This window comes from Phragmites australis, chromosome 2 (genome assembly GCF_958298935.1).
Source record: "Phragmites australis chromosome 2, lpPhrAust1.1, whole genome shotgun sequence".
In the NCBI taxonomy this organism is placed as follows: Eukaryota; Viridiplantae; Streptophyta; class Magnoliopsida; order Poales; family Poaceae; genus Phragmites; species Phragmites australis.
The window spans coordinates 7,345,954-7,367,821 of record NC_084922.1 but is presented as its reverse complement, the minus strand read 5'-3'; the positions used below and the strand labels follow the sequence as shown (position 1 = coordinate 7,367,821).

At 40.4% G+C, this 21,868-nt stretch overlaps 1 protein-coding gene across 2 annotated transcripts; it reads left to right on the top strand.

The window, feature by feature from the left end:
- Positions 1 to 5,872: 5,872 nt before the first annotated feature.
- On the top strand, positions 5,873 to 8,020 carry LOC133897151 (protein LATERAL ORGAN BOUNDARIES-like). Of its 2 annotated transcripts, XM_062337773.1 has the most exons (4): positions 5,873 to 6,094; positions 6,224 to 6,358; positions 6,862 to 7,638; positions 7,735 to 8,020. In XM_062337773.1, exon 3 carries the CDS (start codon positions 6,887 to 6,889, stop codon positions 7,622 to 7,624), a length of 738 nt encoding a protein of 245 aa, XP_062193757.1. In that variant the 5' UTR covers positions 5,873 to 6,094; positions 6,224 to 6,358; positions 6,862 to 6,886; the 3' UTR covers positions 7,625 to 7,638; positions 7,735 to 8,020. The 2 variants fall into 2 exon arrangements, with proteins under 2 accessions (XP_062193757.1, XP_062193749.1); XM_062337765.1 differs by having other exon boundaries at positions 5,873 to 6,358.
- The last annotated feature ends 13,848 nt before the right edge of the window (positions 8,021 to 21,868 follow it).

The window sequence follows — 21,868 nt, the reverse complement described above, 5'->3', positions numbered from 1 at the left end:
ATACCCCCCACCGGTGGCCACGCCCGGCGCCATGCCCGAACACCCTGACAATCCCAACTGCCACTCCTCCCCCTACTCTGTACGACAATCCCAACTGCCACTCCTCCCCCTACTCTGCACGACAAGGCACCACCACTCCTTCACCTAATTCGCGATTAGACCACAATAATCATAGATCCAAAAAGAGTTTGGGGAGAATGTTTCGTACCTCCCGTAACTGCCACATTGCCTTTGGTGATGTCGCTTCTTCCCTCCACACGTGTGCCTGGATCAAGCCTCCGAGAGCCCCTCGCCATCGCTGCCAACCTTCCGCCGCCCTCCTTGCATGCGCCACCATCACCGCCCCTTGCTTCCGTCTCTTTCGCCTGAGCGTGTGATCAATCACATGGTCCTTCTCCTGCCTTGCTCGTCATATCTACGAAGGGATAGGAGAGAGTCCCGCACCCCTAGGAACCTGTCTCCTCTCCTATCCCGCGCTGGCCCCTGATGGGCATCCCTTGGAGCCTGGGTTTCATTCCCTTTGCGGTCTCTTTCCCATTGTGAAGGGAGTGGTACCTTTCTCATTGCGAAGGGAACGAGTATCGCGAAAGGAACACCTTAGAGATAATCTAAGACTATCTCCAACCATATTCCATTCATTTCGTTCCCTTCCCCGTTCCTATTCCCTTTATTTTTTCTTATCTCCAACAGCTTTTCTTCGAGAGGAATCGCGAAAGTGAAAGGAGAGAGAATCTCGTCGTGGAGGGAATAACCTTGGGAATCCTTTCGTGACGGAAACCGAGAAGAAAAACTGTTGGAGCACTAAAAAAACAAAAATTCTTTCACAACAAGAATTTAAATTATAAGGGAAACGATTGACAATGATCTAACGATAGAAGAACTTCAAGAGAGAGGAAAAAAAAAGTAGAGGCATGGCACACTTCAGCAACTAAACATTGTGCGGCTAATATTCTATCATGCATTTAACGTCCTGCAAGTCATAATATTATTATTTACATCCTCTTCTTCCACATATTTCTTTCTGTGGGTCCTTGTTTGTCATCTCCCAAATTCTCTGGTCCTACACTCATCATCTTCAAACGAGGCTGCATTAAGATCTTAATGCCATCGGCCTCATCTTGTTCGTCGCCATCAAGTCACTACGGGCTATCACGGTTGTTAAACTATATTATATACGTGTTTGATTTTCATCTCTGTAAAAATGTATGTGATATTAAATTTATTATAGACAGATAATATTATGTCTGTAATATAGCTACACGTAGATAGTTTTTTAATGTTTATACGTGTCATATAACATCACAGGTGATTTTTCTTAATATCCGCTAATAATACTATTTTTTTTAAAATAAGAATTTAAATGTAGAAAAAATAAAAAATCTTTTCCCACCCATACCGTATCATTCACTAGTCACACGACTCATGCCATGTTATCGCACGAGTAGCACGATTTTTTACACAAAAAATCGCACAATGTGGTTTGTGGACATCGAATCTATGATCTCCGATCTCGCGTGTAGCTTTCTTATCATATCACCTATACATCATTACTAATAGTAATATGATATTTTATCATTTTGACAATTGTTGTTTGAAACTATGGACAATTATTTGAGCATCTAAATCATTTTAAATGAAAATATTGTAAACTGCAAAGTTGTATATCTTATCGAGAGCTATAATTTTTATATAATTTTTTTCGTTTGATGACCTTTGAAAATTCATAAAATATTTATCCTTCAGACACAGACGGTTTTTTATTAATGTTCGTTTGTGTCTTATGACATATCACAGACGATTTTTCTTAATATCTATCTGCATATTATGATATATCACAGATGATTTTTCTTAATATCCGTCTATATTTTATGACACATCATATATGATTTTTGTTAATGTCTGTCTGTATCTTTACATCACAAATATTTGTTCTTAATGTCCGTTTGTGTCGTTACATCATAAATAATTTTTCTTAACATCTATCTATGTTTTACAACATATCACAGATAATTTTTCTTAATATTTGTTTGTATCTTATCACACATCATAAACGATTTTTTCTTAATATCTGTTTATGTCTTATCACCTTTGATTTATATAAAAATCGTATGTGCCTTTTGGCATACCAAGACGATAGATCATGTTATAGATATGTTTGTTTTAGTAACTATCTATGAGTACTTTATCAGTAACGAATCTTAGGAAGTCGTATGTGGTACTCAGTCTGCTTTCACTGTTTTTTATAGTAAGTGATTCCTCCTGATTATGATGCAAGCATGGCATGCCGGCATGGCCAACCCACGATGTAGGCCAAGCTTTGTAGTAGAGGTATAGTTGTTGGCTATATATAGGATTTGTAATTGTATTAGCGGTATATGGTGGAGTTAGAGTAGGAATCCATATGAAATTCCAGTAGGACTCCTGTAACTAGTTTCATCATAAATTTGAGAGGAAGACGGTTGTTGTAACTACGACGGAATAACGATAGATTCGCAGGGGGCGACGCTGGTTCTATCGGAACCCTAGAAGTAGCCGTTGTTGCTAGATAGGGAGAAGCACCCGTAATGATACCTTAGGTATGTAGGCTTTGACTGAATCTTGTTAACAAACATTGTACCTCTGGTGTTGTCTGTGATCACGTGCACCATCTCGATAGATCAATCCATTGATTCTGCTGATAGCTAATTTCATAATAAGTGATATCAGAGCTCAAAGATCGGTAAATCTGGAGCATCTTTAGGGTCGTGCGGTTGTGGGTGAGCCCGAACGTCTCTAAGGGTTACACATGTTGTGTATAATGAGGAAGATTATTAGATTTAGTCCCATATCGAAAATTAATGATAAAAAAACATGATATAAAAAGTAGAGGCTCATCACTTAGAGAAACATGACATAAAAGGTAGAGGGCTTATCGCTTATCAGACTAATCATTTAAGTTGAGTTAGTTTAGGATCTTAATTCTAATTCTAATTGAGCCTATGTATATAATAGACCTATTAAAATATGGATTGAGGATGCCAGCTTATGGATATAACGAGCTGGGACCTGCTGCTAGTACCCTAACAATAGTAGAAATAGTAGTGGAGGTATGGCTGGGGTGGAGCTAGTTGTCAGGGTGCCACGGCAAGCTGAAGGCATAACACAGGCCGAGCTCCGCAGTGGCGCCACCGCCACAACGTGCTAGTATATGATCCTTTTCATTCGTAGCGACGCACAAGCATTATAGTAACATATAACAGCCTATATGAATGTCTTCCAGGGGGAGATGTCAAATCTTGCTCGTGCGATTACATGCCATAGCTGGCTGTGTCTTTTTTTCGTTTCGTGCATGTATGTCATGCGGTATCACTGTACATGTTGATTTCGAGAAGTTAATGGCGTCTAGCTATAAAGTGAAGCTGCTATATCTTCTTTCTTTCAATATATTTTTTATTTTTAATTTATTATACTCGTAATGTTTAGATATATCTCTTATTTTCTTTTCTTTAAGAACTAATTTTATTAAGTTCTTCTTTACATGAGCAAATTTTATCTGTACGTCAGCTTTATCTTTATTATCATTCATTTCTCTTATCTTTACATAACACAATAATAAGAGTTAATAACTACCTATAACCACTAAATTACCTTAACGGTGGAGCCTGCCTTCGCGTAGGGCTTGCTGTTACCTCTGTAAAAGGGCGAGGAGAGCTTAGTGTGTGAATCTATACTTGTCTGTTCTGGCCTTCTTGGAGACCGTGAGCTCTCTTTCTTGAGGAACTTTTACATGTTTGCTCTGCCGACCACTCGAATTGACTTGGCTTTTCCTTTAGGAAAGTTAAACTGACCCATATCTATGTGGTTCTGGTTCAGCCACTATTGTTACAGTGATTACTGTTTTAGTAGCTGTACAGTTTCAAACAGGAGGATTAAGTTAACTATCGATATATATGTAAATATATATACGGCATACTATAATTCTTTGTCTCCCTTTTTGTTGAAACGTGGCTCTGTTTTTTTCTGAGCTGTCTGTAGTATGACCACTGTACTGTCGCTTGGTTGTTCTCAGTGATCTGTATGATTGTTGGCCAGACTGGACTGTGGATACTTTTTTGCAACTTATTAGTTTTGAAAACTTTGCGTCAAGTAGTAATTACGTTCTGTTGAGATGGTATGTAGATCATGATGATACTAATTATATATAAGCTTCAGCTACGTACCTATAAATGACAAAGATGACAAAATCTAAGCCAAAGTTATCATGCTGTAACAGTGGTCATCATTGAGGGCCACATGTACTTTGAATTATTTTATGCGACGTGTGCTCCTATCTTCATCAGTTAACTGTATGAAGGCCCAGTGTGGATCAGTTGATTTTCCAGGATATCGGAATAAATTACTCTAGTCGGCAAATTTTCATGAGGTTTTCCCTTCGTACTGTATGGATAGGAAATGAAGGAAACTTTGACTTTATAATTATAGAAGCATGCCGTGTGCCTTTGTTATAATATGATTACTGAAAAAAAGATGGGTATAAATTAATGTATGAATTACCTGCATCTTCTGAGATTTATTTTTTAGGACTATCTTTTGAGTTAGGTGCAGTACATACAACTCAATTGATGTTTTCTGCACTACTCAAGCATTGTAACATATATATTGCTTAGACATGTAGCCCCTTTATCATGTTGTTTTCGACACTGGTTTGCATGGTCTGAATATGTATATTCTTACCATCATTTAATAGTTATATATTACCAAAAGATTAAATATTATTATATTCGATACTATAAATTTATTATATTGTGGAACAATCCATTAAGAAAATCTAATAACATTATTTTCACATGAACAAACTGAATAGTTATATATGTATCAGTGGTGAAAGTTTGAGAAGATTGCTTGTACACATTCTGAATAATATTATGTACAAAAAATAATTCTTTGTTGACACTGCGCTGGTGCAGCGTGAGTCCAAAATTAATCATATAAGCAGAGAACATCTGTAGGCTGATTAACCACAATCAAGAGTCTACCTAATTCCCTAGCTAGGTATAAATAATGGGGCATGACAGTGCATGCCCATAACTTAGTTTCTCACTAATGATTGCCAATTATATCGCGGCGCTTCTAATTATGCGATCGAAGCGATAGACAAGGAGTAATTAGTTAAACAACATTGCAAACAAGCACGAAGCACCCTGTGCCATCGATCGCCACACGGTGCCGGTCTACATCGCCGGCTTCTTTATGATTGTGCTGCTAGGCAGAGCTCAATTAAGCAAACCAGCTCATGCTTGAAAGGGCATGATTACTCTTAAACCGGACGCACTTAGCGAAAAATACCTACTTTGCTATGAACTATCTTTGTTTTATTATACTAATAACTAAGGCCGTATTTGTTTACTGCTTCTGTTACTGGCAGAAGCTAGAAGTTAGAAGTCAGAATAAATGAGGTTCTGGAGAAGTGACTTCTGGAGAAGTCAGAAGCCTGTTTATAAGGAAAATAAATTAAAGCTGAGAAGCTCGCTGAGATGTACTTTTTAAAAAGTTATGTGCTGATAAGTTAAAAATTTATTGTAAAAACTAATAACCTATTTCCAAAAACAGTTTTTCAGACAAATCAAAAGCACAATTTTTCAGAAAACTCAAAAACAGAAACTCAAACAAACACGACCTAAACATACTTATAATCTATACATACATATATACGTACCCCTTCAGCTACCATGCGCAGCATGGAACTGTTTGTGAAAGGTGATGAGACGAGGGAGGCACTGTGGTAGATATTCTTCGAGTAGTGGCAATGTCACACTCACACTTTTTCTTGTAATTCCATTAATCTCGATTTGTCCTTATTTATCTGTTTACTCTCCCTCCTCCCTCTCTCCTGCCCCGGGCCCTTTTTTCATTGCAACACCTCCATAATATTCTTCAACTATCACTTCCTCATTCAATACTGGCTTGCCTTTTCATATTGTGTGGTCGATCTATACACCTCACCTTTCCCTTGCTGCAGTTGTTGGACGAGGAGGAGGAGCTGATCTCTCTATATCTCCCTCCCTCTCACGGACGCGGATCCTCTCTCACCCACAGACCACAGTCAGAGACAAGAGTTAGGCTGTTCTACCTGATCATATGCCCCTCCTACAATTCTTCGATCCCCATACAAATTGAAACAAGAATTGCTTATCTTGCTTGTTTTTTTTCCCTTTCTATTTCTCTCCTCTATTCCATTGTGCAGATTGTTAGATAGCAGTGGATATATCATGGGAGAAACAAGCTAGTAGCAACAGAGACGAAGGAAAGAAAAATCCTTCAACATACTCTTTACCCTTCATCAGATCATCAGATCTATCCTCTCTGTGACCTCAAAGAGGTGAGCATGAGTAGGTCTCTCACTGGCTAGATGCCCTTATGAGAAATTTGAGAAAACAAAAGTTTGCAGTCTTCTTGGTCTTCTCTTGGTATATTATATTACCCATATGCTTCTTGAGATTTGAGCATACATCAGCTTTTTTCCCTTCAAATTTGTGCTTCTTGTGCCATATCATCATGCATGCACACCCACGCCATATTATCATGCTATTGATTTTCATTGGTCTCTATATCAAATTTCCACAGATAAGAATTCTACAGTTTCATTGCCCCTAAAGAACACAATTTTCTCTTGCCTCCAAAGTTTGCACATATTTAGATCAGAACACACCTTCCGCACCAAAACCCTAATCTTCCCCTTCTGCCTTCCCAGAACAATTCTCGGTCCAAGAAAACCCTATTAACCTAAATCTAGTATCAAAACATGTATCTAAACATGCATGTTCATAATTAATTTCTTTGGAAAAAACTAACAATCCAACACTTTTTTAATAAAAATCGCAGGTAACAACTTTGTGGCCCGCTGGAAATGGCATCCCCGTCGAGCACTAGCAACAACTCCGCCGTCTCCCCGGTGGCCGCGTCAGGGACGACGACGCCGGGTGCCGGGGCGCCGTGCGCGGCGTGCAAGTTCCTGCGGCGCAAGTGCCTGCCGGGGTGCGTGTTCGCGCCATATTTCCCGCCAGAGGAGCCGCAGAAGTTCGCGAACGTGCACAAGGTGTTCGGCGCCAGCAACGTCACCAAGCTGCTCAACGAGCTGCTGCCGCACCAGCGCGAGGACGCCGTGAGCTCGCTCGCCTACGAGGCCGAGGCGCGCGTCAAGGACCCCGTCTACGGCTGCGTCGGCGCCATCTCCGTGCTCCAGCGCCAGGTCCACCGCCTCCAGAAGGAGCTCGACGCTGCGCACGCCGAGCTTCTCCGCTATGCCTGCAGCGATATGGGCATCCCCACCGCGCTACCAGTCACCGCCGCCCCCAGGCTCTCCACAGCAATGCCGAGCCCCGGCCAGCTCGCTGCGGCCGCCGGCATGTACAGCGGCCGGAGGCTCGGGGTAGTCGAAGGCATAGCACCGCCGCCACCGCCAGCTGGCTGCTACTTCATGCGGAGCAACGTTATTAGCAGCACAGGCTCTGACGTGGCGCCCGTTCTGCCTTACGTTTCCATGGCTAATTGGGCCGTGAATGCCATCAGCGCCACCACGACCGCCAACTCTGGATCAGAGAGCATTGGAATGGATCACAAGGAAGGAGGAGACAGCAGCATGTGAATCACCATGAAACAGTAAGTGATTTAAGTGATTTGCTGCATTGCAATCATGCATTTATATATGCTTGTGTGTTTCATGTGTCATCTGTGTCATATGCTTGTCTTGTGCAGTTGTTTACTGCTGGTTAAAATGTGGAGACATGTACTTAAGTCCTTTGGCCTTAATGAGCTGGGATGGGAGTGCTTATTGAAGGAAGCTTCAGGGAGATGGGGAGTCCATTCTCAGGTCGATTCAGAGCTATGGAGCAATAGCAATCTATCTACCTATATATCTAGCTTCTCTATATAGCCGACATGAATTATATATATCTGCATCCCTTTTTGCATGTTGTGCAAACCATACTTTGGAGTACTAAATGTAATCGAATCGAGATCTTGATCTCCTTTTCATGATTAATTCGTTTACGCAGGATCCATCGATCAGTCATTAGTACGTATAGCATGCTTTGTGATCAGAAAATAACCACCTTTAGGCCAAATAAACTATCAAAGGATCCTACTTGCATGCATGAGTAGTACTAAGCTGATGGTTGGTGCCAATTAAAGGTCACTTGATCTGCATCTTATATCATATGTCATAGGCACCAGTGGCCTATGTTTCAATATATGCTCCAGATATATATCATTGTGAGATGCTTAATAGTTTGAGAGGTAAGATCAAAACAGTTGTTTATGGTGAGCATCACATCATTTCTTTCGCAGACATTCTCCCCATCCATGTTAGCAAACTGTGAAGGTATGGGAAAGCAGTATTCCCGGCACTATTCTTATAGGTCCCAGATCTTTTTATGGATCTCACTGTTGTGTGCATTGTACTTGTATTTATTCGATCATCTAGAGTTTTCCTCCATTGGCATTAAGTCTTTTTCTAAATTCTGCGGTTCTGATTGGCTAGTACTTTGCATGCTTATGTTCTACTGCTATGAGATCTATTTCTGATCGTTTGTTTTGAATATATTGGTTCTGAGTTGCACTCTTAGTTCCCAGGTTGAAGTTTGTGCTGTTGGTCCCCTTTAACCATGTTGACTTCATGCTCGATCGAGTTCTTGAGGTGTTGGTTCACCACCACACCTTGCCAGACTGATACTAGGCGAGTACGAGTTTGACTAATTTTTGCTGGTGTATTGCTCATTTTCCACAGTTGTTGTATGACATATATAGTTTCTTAGCCACAAGCTAGGCCATCGGTCATAAACCCTTTTTCTAGCAAAGGTTTGCCAGAACTGCAGCAGATAAGTCGTTCAGTTTCACTTTCTTGTGAATTTTGATATTCTTTTCTATTTCACCCATATGATGAACATCTAACGTCTGGATATATTAATTGTTGTTAGAATTATTCTGTTAGAACATTTTTAATATATACTGGCCTTTTTGGCGGTTAAAAGTGTTTCTTCGAACATTTCTACTGAGTTTTAGGCTACTCATCAAATATGAACTCAACTTGTACATTCATAGAAATGCTTACATGAGAAATGTGTGCTTATTTACTAAAAGGTGTGTAATTCAAAGTACAAAATGCTCTAGTGTTTCAAGTCAAATTGAAGTTGGGTATTTAATTCGGTTCAGCATTTCCATGCATGAATTCAACTTGAACCAAATGGAAATATTGATGCGGATTGACCTAAGTTTTCATTTTAGAATGTGTCTGTTTCTTCCATTATACTCCTTTCAGTCATATATAGAAGAGTTCTCTTCCATATGTGTGTGTATGTATGTATGTATGTATGTATGTTCGTGCACACACAAAGTTAACTTTTGACCTTGTAGCTAGAAAAGAACCGTCAATAATTCGGCCATGGACATATCGAACTTATGTATTGCAAGTATATATAACACAATCTTCACAATTGTTCTCTGCATGCATGATTGGACTCTCTTCAGTCCACCAATTTCTCAGTGCTTGCTTCCTAACTTTAAAAGATTTCCAGGTCATTACTCGTGTGCGTCCCGATTTGTCACATTATTCTGCACAGTTCCTTGCTTTGCAGAGTGATTAGACAGGTAATGCACAACATACATCTAAGCGTGAAAACTATCCAGCCGAAACAGTAGCTAGGATGGTCCGTCTGGCCAAATGGTCTTTCAAGTTGGCCCTCGACTCAGAACTATTCCTTAACACGTCCCTTTTATTGGCACTATATATGCACTGGGATCCAAATCAGATTTGACATGCACAAGCAGACAAAAAACAATGCATTAGTACTGATTTTAGTAACTGGCAACTAAAATGGAATATTATACTGATAAGACGTAACTTGTCTTTTCACTTTGTGCCATATCCTATTTAATAAAAGAAGATATAATGATAGGTGGGGTTACACTACACCCATTGGTGTCAAATCAGATGTCATTTTCTACCGATGCATACGTATATATAGATGTTCATCCATCCATACTAACCAGCGCTATATTACAACAGTTTTTCCTATTATGTGCTAAGGATTTTTTTAAGGTTAAGTATGCACGTTGTTGCATCTTCTAGTCATACCACTTTATAGTTCAATTCTAAAATTCTATATTCAACAATAACTTGCATACACAAAGAGAAAATGGTTTACAAGTATCACATATGAATTGCATATTGCTAGCCCATATTTTTTCATAAAAATATATTTATTGTCTCAACCCCCCCCCCCCCTCTTTTTTTGGGTAGGTGCGGGTTTAGCACATACCATGTAGGTAAGTTTTGAGAAATTATGCTTGCAATTTAAATTTTGGTACAAATCAGTTAGTGCCAAGATAAAATAATTTGAAATTCGAGTACTTCCTTGAGTAAAAGAAAAATAGTTGCCGTGAATGTTGTAGGCAAATTATTTTAACTTGTCAAACAATATCTTCATGAGTATTTATATAGGATGTTATGCATTATATTTTCTTGAAAAATGTTTCCATACTATTGTATGGATGCCTGGTCAAAATTGTATTTTGGAGCGCGTGTCAAGAAATATCGTGTTGTTACGACCCCAGAAAATGCAGTGTACCAATATGTTGAATAATATGAGGTGAAGGGCTTGGTACCAAATAAGAGCCTCAGCTTCATCTCTATATACCACAAAAAATGATCTTTAACTTCATATAATGGAATCAAAATTCAAAACAGGAATAAGAGTAGTAACATCAGATTATACTGACTAAATCTGTATAACAGAGACTGACTAAAATTATACTGGTGCAAATGTTCTCTCGTCAAGTAGAACTAATTTTATAGACACCCATATACTTGCATATATGCAGGCATATCATGGAATATACAATAGATTAAATTCCATCAAGAAATTTAGTGGACATCATGCATACACATCACAGATCGAGATGGATTGCACCAGATTAAATATTTCATGGTACATTCCTCGTATTGGAGCTGCCTTACAGAAACATATACACACTGCATATGTACATAGTGTCTCTCCTATTTAACCAAAAGTAAGTTAGCTAGATCCAGCATGCATGCATATACTATGTACATGCAGCGCTATGAGCCTATAAATGCTGCAGTACACCAGCCAGCGGTCTGGACATGCAGAACAGTTGATGCTACAAGATGGAGTAGCTCTACCTGCTTCTCTTTAAACATGTAACGCTGTTGCTCCGATTTGACGTGACAATGTCAAGGCAAATCACAAGAACGATCGATATGTGCACGTACCAAGCGATCGATCGAGGAAACTCTTGTGTCCTTCCTGTCGTGGCCTCACGACGAATTCATCAACGGTTCCAATTCAGCCGCTTGTTGTCAAATCCCAAGCCAAACATCTCAACATAGTATTGATTTCGCACCGTTTGAAATGCAGGAATTCTTAGCTAGTATTTATGTAAACTTCTGCAAAAATTCTTGTGAAATTTCTACGTTCTAAACGGGACCTTAAACCACAGGAAAAAAATGTGCCGGAACTATATAGATTAATTCTTGGGAAAATTTTGCAGTCAGTATATGTGGAGCTAATCTAGGCAATGTATGTGTAAGTACACAGACAGCTCAATCTGTTAGCCTTCTCTAAAAGAAAAAAAAATTATGTCACACGGTTTCCTTTTGGTTTATATACGTAAGACGTTGGCGATCTCTATGACTCTACCGGCCGGTCAGCTGAACAGTTTGTGGCAACTGTTTTTTTTTTTTTCACGCTAGCTGTTCGTGTAGATGAACAGTTGGATTGTTCATGCGGCCAGCGCTGTACTGCCTTTTCTCTTTTTCGGTGCTATCTATCATGTAAAATTAAGTAAGTGATGAGTTATTGATAATATTGAATTTAAGTTAGGATTTTGGTTGGTATGAATTTGTTTGTGAGTGATTTTATTTAAGGCTAATTAAAGTTGGAGTTGAGTTTTTGTTTCGGACGCAGGAAGTTTACACTCATCGAATATTCCGTTGTGAGGGTTTTTGATCTCACCGGATAGTCCGGTGTGAAACAGGTTTAAGCACCGGAGCATTACAATGCACAGACAGAAATAAAGGTTCTCATCAGAAGGTCCGGTGTAAGATACAAAAGGCACCAGACCAATTCCAGTGGAGAAGAAGTTTTCGGTGTCAGGATGAAGATAGTGCACCAGATGGTCCGGTGATGGGCCCAGAGAGCACCAGACTATTCAATAGAGATGTTGCCAAAAATGGTCTGGTAAAAATATACTCACCAAAAGGTCTGGTGATGGGTATGACTAAACGCCGGAGTATCGCTGGAGCATTTTACATAGGGTCTCCAGAGCCAGAGGAAGAGTACACACTGGATGGTCCGGTGCTTGTACTGGTGTGAGCACCGGACCATCCGGTGTTCATATTTTTATTACGACTATCTTTTTCAATAGGAACTTGATTTGAACTAACTTGTGATGAAGTTATATGTATTTGGAGATACATGTTTGTTTGTCTCATGATGTGTAGGTGATTGATGCAACTTGGTGAACGATGGTGGGGTGATCGTGGCCAAACGGGGTGCTTGGTGGCAGACGATGGAGGAGGTCGGGTGAAGTCAAGGGTGATACTAACTGTGCACATGAAGGTCAAGCAAGCTTGGAAGGAAGGATAAAGACAACGTGTTGACAAAGTCAAGCGAAAGGGAATGCTGGTGCAAGTGATAGGCGGCTCGAGAGATCGGGAGCGAGAGAGACTTGCCGGTGGTCAAGACCGCAAGACGTAGTACTCACGTCGATATCGAGATGCTTATTTGAGGTCAAAGCAAGTAGTTGTGAGTCACGCTTTGAGAAGTGTGCAAGGCGGCTTCACGGTTTGGCCTTAAAACCCTAGAAGGGTGAAGTGCACGTGGTATCATCGTGAAGCTAGCATCGAGGTGAAGCTAAGTCGCGAAGGTGTCATGGCAGTTCAATGGATGAAGTAAAATATGGACCAGAATGTCCCGGTGGTAGATAGAAGGCCATTGTAAGTGAGAGGTATTTTAGAAACAAGAAAAAATTTAAAGGCTAAGCTACTTTCCTAGGCCTATAAATAGGGTATGACTGTAGGGAAAAAGTGAGCCAGCTATTTGAGAGCCTAGAGATAGATTTTGGAGGAGAGGAGAGGATATACTTAGTCTTTGTAATAGGCTAGAGCTTTTGTGAGAGAAAAAACATTGTAAATTGAATAAAATAGGGCTGACCTATATGCTTAATGAATTTTATTTTCTCACATGAGTTTGTGTTCATCTACTTCTAGTTTCTTTGTTTTGGTTCCCTTGCATCCGATGCAAGTTCTTCTATTTTCTTGTTGATTTTCGTTTTTGCTTTTGAGCTGCAAGTTTTCCACCTTGGGAGATTATTCTTCTTGTTGCTAGAGGCAGAAACATTCACATACTTATGTATATGAGTGGGTCCTAAATACCCATGCTTCTAGACCATCAATTTGGAGAGTTGTTTCTTCCGGCGACCATCTTCTTTTGTTTCTTGTGTTTTTTTGCCAAGTCGCTTGCTTTTGTGGCAATGACTCGTGGAATTATGTTTCATGGAACCTAAGGTTCATATATCATCAGTGAGAGCCATGGTTTTACTTGATCTCAACTAAGTTTCTCTCTCTTTACTTTCACTTGTGGTTTGAGGTGCGTTGGGTGACCCAAATAGGAGTAGACTATCAATTTCGAAAGAAATTTATTGAGGTGCATATTCACCCCCTTCTAGTCATCATTTTCGGTCATACAATTGTATCAAAGTCAGTTTGATCACTTGTTGACCTTAACCGGTTATGTGATCCGTAGGTGACAATGGAGAGAAGTAGGAAGATTTTGTTGTTTGATGGTCGAGATTTTTCATACTAGAAGGTGCACATGGAGGCTTATCTTCTAAACCAAGAAAGTGCAATTTAGGAAATAGTTTATACCAACTATGAGATCCATGCTGCTCGCATGACTCATGTTCAAATCAAACAATATGAGACAAACAACAAAGCTAGAACAAGCCTGAGCCGAAATGAGTTTGACAGGGTGTAGCATCTCCATACTGCCTAGGAGATCTAGTATACTCTTAGTGTCTTTTATGAAGACACTAATCAAATTAAGGCTAGACGCCAAAGCACGTAAAACCAAGAATATCAAATATTTGTGCAAAGACCCGGTGAATCTTTGGATGCTATATTTGCTAGATTTGATAGAATTGTTAGCAATCTTAGATCTACTGGTGTTTTATCCTACTCTAATCATGAGAGGGGGATCAAGCTTCTCTATACTCTTGATCGTAGTATATGAGAAGTGAAGATCTCGAGCATTGAAGAGTCACAAAGTTATGACACATTGACTTGTGATGAATTCTTCATCAAGCTCAAGTCCACTGGGATAGCCAAGGTAGCTCAGATAGGTATCAAAAACCCCTTGTCTCAGAACATGATGTTAGTTTTTGGATCTAGTGGTGACAATTAGACTAGAGCTAGATTTTCTTGTACTAACATCTCACCAAATGGATTTGTTTTGTCTTGGTTTCTATCACAGAGGGGCAGGTGGACACATTGGATGATGAGGATCTTGCTCTCATTGTGAAGAAGTTCATTTGCTTCTATAACAATCACCGAGACATGAGGAGTGGTGGCTCTCATACCTACTTTGAGTGTGATGATACCACTCACTTTAAGGAGGATTGTCCCAAGCTCAAGAAGAGGGAAGACCATGACCACGACCACGGCAAGCACAATAGGAAGAATAAGAAGCCCTTCTTCAAGAAGAATCATGACACGATAGTCAAGAAGGCAGTCAGGGTGGCTTCCAGGGCGTTTGTGGCAGCTCTCAGTGATATCGACACCTCTTCTAGCGAGGAGGAGAGCTCGGAGGAGGAGGAACCACAAGTGAAGAACAAGAAAAAGGGCAATGACTTCACTGGCCTCTGCTTCATAGCGGACGACAACAACAACAGTGACCTCGAGCTTGATCCCTCAGAGGTATTACCTTCCTACAACCAAGTTTCCATCCAAGTCGATACCTTTAATTATGCTCTTGTTAGCTAGGATATGTTACTTAAGAAAGCTATAGTGAGTTGAAGGAGCTTAGGCCTAAGTATGAGCCTGTTTCTTCTGAGCTTGAGATGCTTAGGTCTAGGGTCAAGGTTGAGGATGAGGATTATGAGAGTTGTTTGGTTTTCATGAGTGAGCTTATCGAGCTTCAAACTGTGCATTCTTAAGTCGCCAATCAGTTTGAGACTACCGAGAAGAAGCTCCTTGAGGAGTCTAGACTTACTTTCTTAGGCGCTCGCAAGAATTGTCTTTTGCTCTCAAAGGATGCTAATGTAAAAGACAAGCGTATAAAGGAGCTAGAGTATAGATTGGAGAGTGTTGAGAGTTCTACGGATGTGCAGCCTAAATGTCTCACCTGCATTATCCTTAAGGACAAGCTCAGCTAGGTTAGAGGGCAAGTTAAAAAGCTTATGACTGAAAATGAGTACATCATTTCTCTTGTAGAGAAGTTCTCAGAAGGCAAGAGCAAAATAGATTTGATCTTGAACAAGACCAAGATGTGTGCTGATAAGGTTGGGTTAGCTTTGAGTTTGGACTTTGAGAGAGTTGCTTACACCAGACCTGGCAAGATCGTCTTCACTGCACCCACTACTCTAGAGTTAGATAAAACCAAGAGCAATGCCTCACAATCCATGCCAGAAAAGAACAAGCATACACAACAAGCTACAAAGAAGAAATCCACACCACAGCCCAAGAGAACTCCATAGTCTAAGATGAGGGCACCTGTGAAAGAGCCTAGAGTGACTGACAGTCAAGTTCTCGAGATATGCTACCACTGCACCTAATGCCAGAGAGAGGGTTACTTTGTTGGTTTTTGTTTTCGTCATAGGAAAGATGAGAGACGTGAGTGGGAGTGGAGCACCCAAGACATCTACCGCCCCTCTGTTGGTGTACATGCACCCTTTACTCGCTCTCACTCATGAGTTTCAGACATTTTTTAGTCTCTTCCTAGAGTTTATACCCGGTGTGGATTTTACCATAATTCATATGGTTTTGCTCCATGTGTAAGAGGTTTTGAGTTCCATCGCTTTAGCGGACAATGATTTCCTCTTAGTGGTTCTCGTCCCTAGCGTGCGAGTGTTAATTTAAATACATTTGCTTTTACTGCTTTAGGGCGGATGCTCCAGTACTAGATTCCTAAGAAGTTTATGACTAAACCCAGTATTGAGCCATCCATCTACTATTCTTCTCGCATATAGATGGCAGGCGGAGGCCTAGAGAACAAGTGGCTCATCGACTCTGGTTGTTCACGCCACATCACCGGAGATTCATCATGGTTCTCCAGCCTCACACCCGTGAAACGACATGAGTGCATCACATTCAGGGATGCTCAGAAAGGAAGGGTGAAAGCCAAATGTATGGTAAGGGTGAATGAGAGTTTTACTCTCTAGGATGTGGCTTTGGTGGAGCATCTAGGATACAACCTTTTCTTTGTATCTCAATTGTTGTATGAGGGCTTGGAAGTACGTTTTAAATGTAATACTTCTCGTGTTCTTGATTCTTCAAGCGCTTTGATTTGTCAGATTTCCAGAGTTTGGAGAGTTTTTGGACCTGATTTTTCTAAGTCTCTCGGTTCTTCTCATTGTTTGATTGCTCAACCTTCTTCTGAGCTTTGGATGTGGCATAGGAGGCTAGGGCATATGACCTTTGATTTTCTTACTCGTTTGAGTGTCCTAGGCTTTCCGAGGATTGCTCAAGCTCAAGTTTGAGAAGAATCTTGTTTGTGCTCCTTGTCGGCATGAAAAAATGGTTGCCGCGTCTCACCCACTAGTTAATATAGTGATGACCGAACAACCGGAAAAACTTCTCTATATGGACACTGTTGGTCCTTCCCGGGTTCGCTCGGCGGGTGGGAAGTCGTATGTTCTTGTCATTGTTGATGACTTCTCTCGCTAATCTTGGGTGTTCTTTATTGTGACCAAAGCTGAAGTGTTCTCACACTTTCGGAGCTTAGCTTTGATATTGTTCAAAGAACTTCCTGGTGTATTGAAAGCAATTCGCAGTGATAATGGCACCGAGTTCATGAACTATCTCTTTGATGCTTTCTGTCTTGAGCATGTCATTGAGCATCAATTTTCTGCCCCACGTGTTCCTTAGTAGAATGACGTGGTTGAGAGGAAGAATCGTATTTTGATGGAGATGGTTAGGATGGTGCGAGATGAGTATAGGACTCCTAGAAAGTTTTGGGCTGAGGCTATTAGCACAACGTGCTTTATCTCCAATAAGATTTTTTTTACACTCGATCTTGAATTTGACATCTTATGAGCTGTGTTTTGAGAGGAAGCCGAATGTTTCACATTTGAGAGTTTTTGGTTGTCGGTGATTTATCCTAAAGTGTGGCAATCTTGGTGTTCGAGTCACGTTCTTCTAATGAAACTTTCTTGGAGTATTCTTTTCATGGTCATTCTTACAAGATATTTAATCTTGATAGTAACACCATCATGAATTCTTATGATGTAACCTTTGATGAATCAACCCTATGTGCTAGCCCTGTTCTTGAGTGTGCAGGTGATTAGGAGATGTGGGAAAACATCTTTGTAGATGGTGACCTTCTAGCTCTCGGGGATGACGAGGATGATTCACTACTTCATACTACCACACTTGCTCCCGAGCTGGTTCCTACCTCTTCTACACCGGCAGAGGGTCCTGAAGTATCTACTTCCACTTCAGCTATTTTCGAGCATGCACTGGCAGTGTTTAAGGGGGAGATCATCTCACAGCGCGAAGCTCCTCAACACATTCAGCGGCGACATCCTCCAAAGATGATGATCGGCGACATCAATGAAAGGGTAACACGGTCCACATCTAGTTCTCATGCTCACTTTACTAATTCTGCATTTGTTGCTTCCTTTGAACCCTATGATATTGGACATCTTTTATCTAATTTAAATTGGGTCAGTACCATGCATGAGGAATTAGAAAACTTTGAGAGAAACCTTGTTTGGGTCCTTGTAGATCCACCCCATAATATTCACACCATAGGCATAAAATGAGTGATAAAAAACAAACACGAGGATGATGGGTCTATAGTGAGAAACAAGGCTAGACTTGTAGCTCAATGTTTCACTCAAATAGAGGGGATAGACTTTAGAGAGACATTTGTACCGGTAGCTAGGTTAGAAGCCATTAGTATTCTCTTATATTTACGGTATCCAAAGGGTTCAAGTTGTATCAAATAGATGTTAAAAATGCTTTCCTAAATGATTTCATAGAGGAAGAGCTATATGTTAAGCAACCTCTAGATTTTGAGCACCCTAAATACCCAAAAAGAGTGTATAAGTTTCAAAAAGTTTTGTATAGGCTTAAGCAAGCTCCTAGGACTTGGTATGATAGGCTTAAGTCTTTCTTGCTATAACATGAGTATGAGATCGGGTCGATAGATAAAACTTTATTTACTCTCAGGCATGGCAATGATTTTCTACTTGTTCAGATTTATGTGTATGATATCATATTTGGTGGCTCTTCTTATGCACTTGTGGACAAGTTTGCAGAAACTACGAGCAGGGAATTCGAGATGTCGATGATGGACGAGCTTTACTTCTTTCTTGGGCTGCAAATCAAACAATGTAAGCAAGATACATTCGTCCACTAGACAAAGTACACCAAGGACTTGCTGAAGAAGTTTAACATAAGCAATGCAAATCTCTTGGTGATACCGATGGCTACCTCGACCGTGCTTGATCCGAACGTGGATGGAGAGAAAGTGGATCAGCAAGAGTAGAGGAGCATGATTGACTCCCTTCTGTACCTCACGACGACAAGATCTGACATCCACTTTGTCGTTTGCCTATGTGCCTGCTTCCAAGCTTCACTAAGGATGTCTCACCCCAAGTGGTGAAGCGCATACTCAGGTACCTCAAGCACACTCTTGAGTATGGTCTTTGGTTTTCTGCATCTTCTTCTCTCTCTCTTCAAAATTTTCGGATGCGGATTTTGCTAGCTGTAGAATTGACAAGAAGAGTACCTCCAGTACTTGTTATTTCTTGTGTACTTTTCTTGTGTGTTGGTTTTTTTACAAGTAGTTTAGCGTTGCGTAGTCTATTCCTAAGGCTGAATATGTAGCTGCCGCTAGCTGTTGCTCACAAATTTTATGGATGGTTGCTATTTTGAGAGACTATGGATTAGACTTCAAGAGTGTGCCACTTTTGTGTGACAATACCAGTGCCATAAGCCTTGCTAATAACACTGTCTAACACTATAGAACCAAACACATAGATGTGAGATTCTAGTTCTTGAGGGACCACAATGAGATGTGGGACATTTAGTTGAGCTATATATATACCCAACACCAGCTAGCCAATATCTTTACCAAGCCTCTTGATGCAACCATATTTGCTTATTTGAGAGGAGATCTTGAGGTGTGCCATTCCTATAGTTTTGTGTGAGGAGGAGTTGCCTTTGAGACAGGACACAAAATGTGTTGAGAAAGCATGAATTCTCTAAGCTCAAACTTGAAATAAGAATATAATTACCTATCACCCTTGAGTATTTCCTTTAGCATGATTAGTTCTTAAATTAGGGCTAGGTCGTTTTATTTAGCTCAACGGATTAGGGGTCTTTAACCTCTGTCTATGTAAATATTTAGCCCGTGATTAACTATTGGGAGAGCCTGTGTTCTTTTGTGTCACAAATGTATAACTTCTTTTGGCTTTTTGAAAAATTGTATATCTTGAATCATATGCTGAGTTAGTTAAATGAATGATCAAGTATTGAGCTAAAATTGAATTCAATACGGTGGCTTAAGGCTTCATGTGTGTGAAGGGGGGGGGGGTGAATTAGGACACTTAGAAACTAATGGCTTCAAAAACTTCATAAGATAAACCTATCTCAATTTCTATCTAAATATGCTATAGATTTATCTAGTGTGTCTACTCTACAGCTCAAGAGGATTGGAACCTACTCTAGCAAGGTAAATTGCAACTATGTAACTACGAAAATATAAATAAGGTAGAGAGACAAACTCGGCATAAGAAATTTTTATCCCATGGTATCGGTGGCACACAAGCCACCTATAGTCCATGTTAGAGCTCCACAAATGATATGCTCCCGGTCGGTATCTCATCACGGCCCTTGAGCCGCCAAGGCCTCAAGTAGGTTGAGCCACCAAGACACCAAGGCAAGGCCTCACCACAAGTCTCTCTTCCAGTCACTTGCCGCCGTGATCACTTCAGAGCTTAAGCCACCAAGGTAACAGTCTTTGCGTCCTTGTACACGTGTCTTGCCACTGCTCTACACCAAGTCGAAGGGTCAATAAGCTTGAGCAACTTCGGCTCAAATTGTCGACGAGTCATTAAGACTCTAAGGCATAGGCGTGCCGTTCGGTGCAAGCTAAGATCACTTCTTGATCCACTCTCTAGGCAGCAATCACCTAGCAACAATCTCTCCAGGCCTATAAGCACTAATCACTCACTAATCATATGCTTAATCACCTTGGATGATCACATTAAGCACTATGGTGGCTTGGATGTCTTCTCAATTGTCTCTAAGTTTCTTTGGACTCCAGCACCTTTAAATGACTAAGTGGAGGGGTATAAATAGCCTTAAACCTGCCAACTAGCTATTGCCCTAATGGCTCACAAAAACTGTTAACACTGGATGATCTGGTGACAACAGTGGTACAAGCATCGGACCATCTGGTGTGTACACCAGTAGAAACTAGCTGTTGGACTCTCACTCAAAGTCACTATAAATATCGGACACTCTGGTGTATACTTCATCTCCATCACTGGACTATCCCGTGAGTTAACTTGAGCCAAACCGCACATTTGCAACCTCTCTGTGTAAAATATTCTGGTGTAAGCCTTCGGTGAGTTGTCTTGAGCCAACCGAGTCACTTGAACTCTCTCTACACAAAATGCCTCGGTGTAAGCCTTCGGTGCACACAGTTCTTCACATCAGATCATCCGGTGTATGGCTTCTTCTCTTCATTCCTTTAGAAATGCTCCGGTGTATACGATACATTGAGCACCGGATCATCCGGTGAGGTGATCCTCACTCACTGTCAGAAATGCTCCGGTGAGCACACTTCGTAAGCACCGGACCATCTGGTAGGGTCTTTTTGCTTTCTCTTTGCACTTTTTATTGTCCGATGTGTTAAACTTTCTTAACATTGGACTTTCCAGTGAGGTCAACTGTATTTGTACACAAAGATCCTATGAGTACTACCTTCAGTACACCATACCATCCGGTAAGAACAACTCTCCTGTAACTTCTCCAATTCAACTAAACTTTATCCCAACTATGAAGGCTTCTTTATGTATTGCATCCATGAAACCTACTGAAGCATATACTTAGCAAACATATTAGTCATATTGACTATGTTATCATTAATCACCAAAATCACAATCATGGCCTAATAGGACCATTTTCGCTACAATGTGGTTTGCCAAAGAAGTGAACCCATGATTACTTAAGTTTAGTTGAGGATAATTAAATGATCAACTAATAAAACTAATTTGTGTTTTTTAATGTGCTAAGAATGCTCTTTTTTATCTTGTCAAACTATGGCTTAGATTGATATGTGGGTGTTTTTATAGCTCGTCGGGTTGAACTTTGTTGCCTCATTTGAACTTGGTATAGCACTAGTTTCTCTAATCTTTGCACTGATTATGAAACTATCGATTCTCTTATGGGGACACCTTTTGAAAAATTGAACAACATGATTAAAACTTTCTTCACTCATAGTGCTTGTGATATTAAATCACTTTGAGACTTTGTGCACCTTTAAATTATATTGCTTACTCCTCATAGTGCTTTGACATCTCTAGTCCTTGAAAATGCTTTATGATCTATATGTGAGGCTTTGTAGACTTCCATTTTATCTGC

What these genes read in the sequence shown, in the direction of transcription:
- LOC133897151 (XM_062337773.1), top strand. Translation starts at nt 6,887, where the DNA reads ATGGCATCCCCGTCGAGCACTAGCAACAACTCCGCCGTCTCCCCGGTG.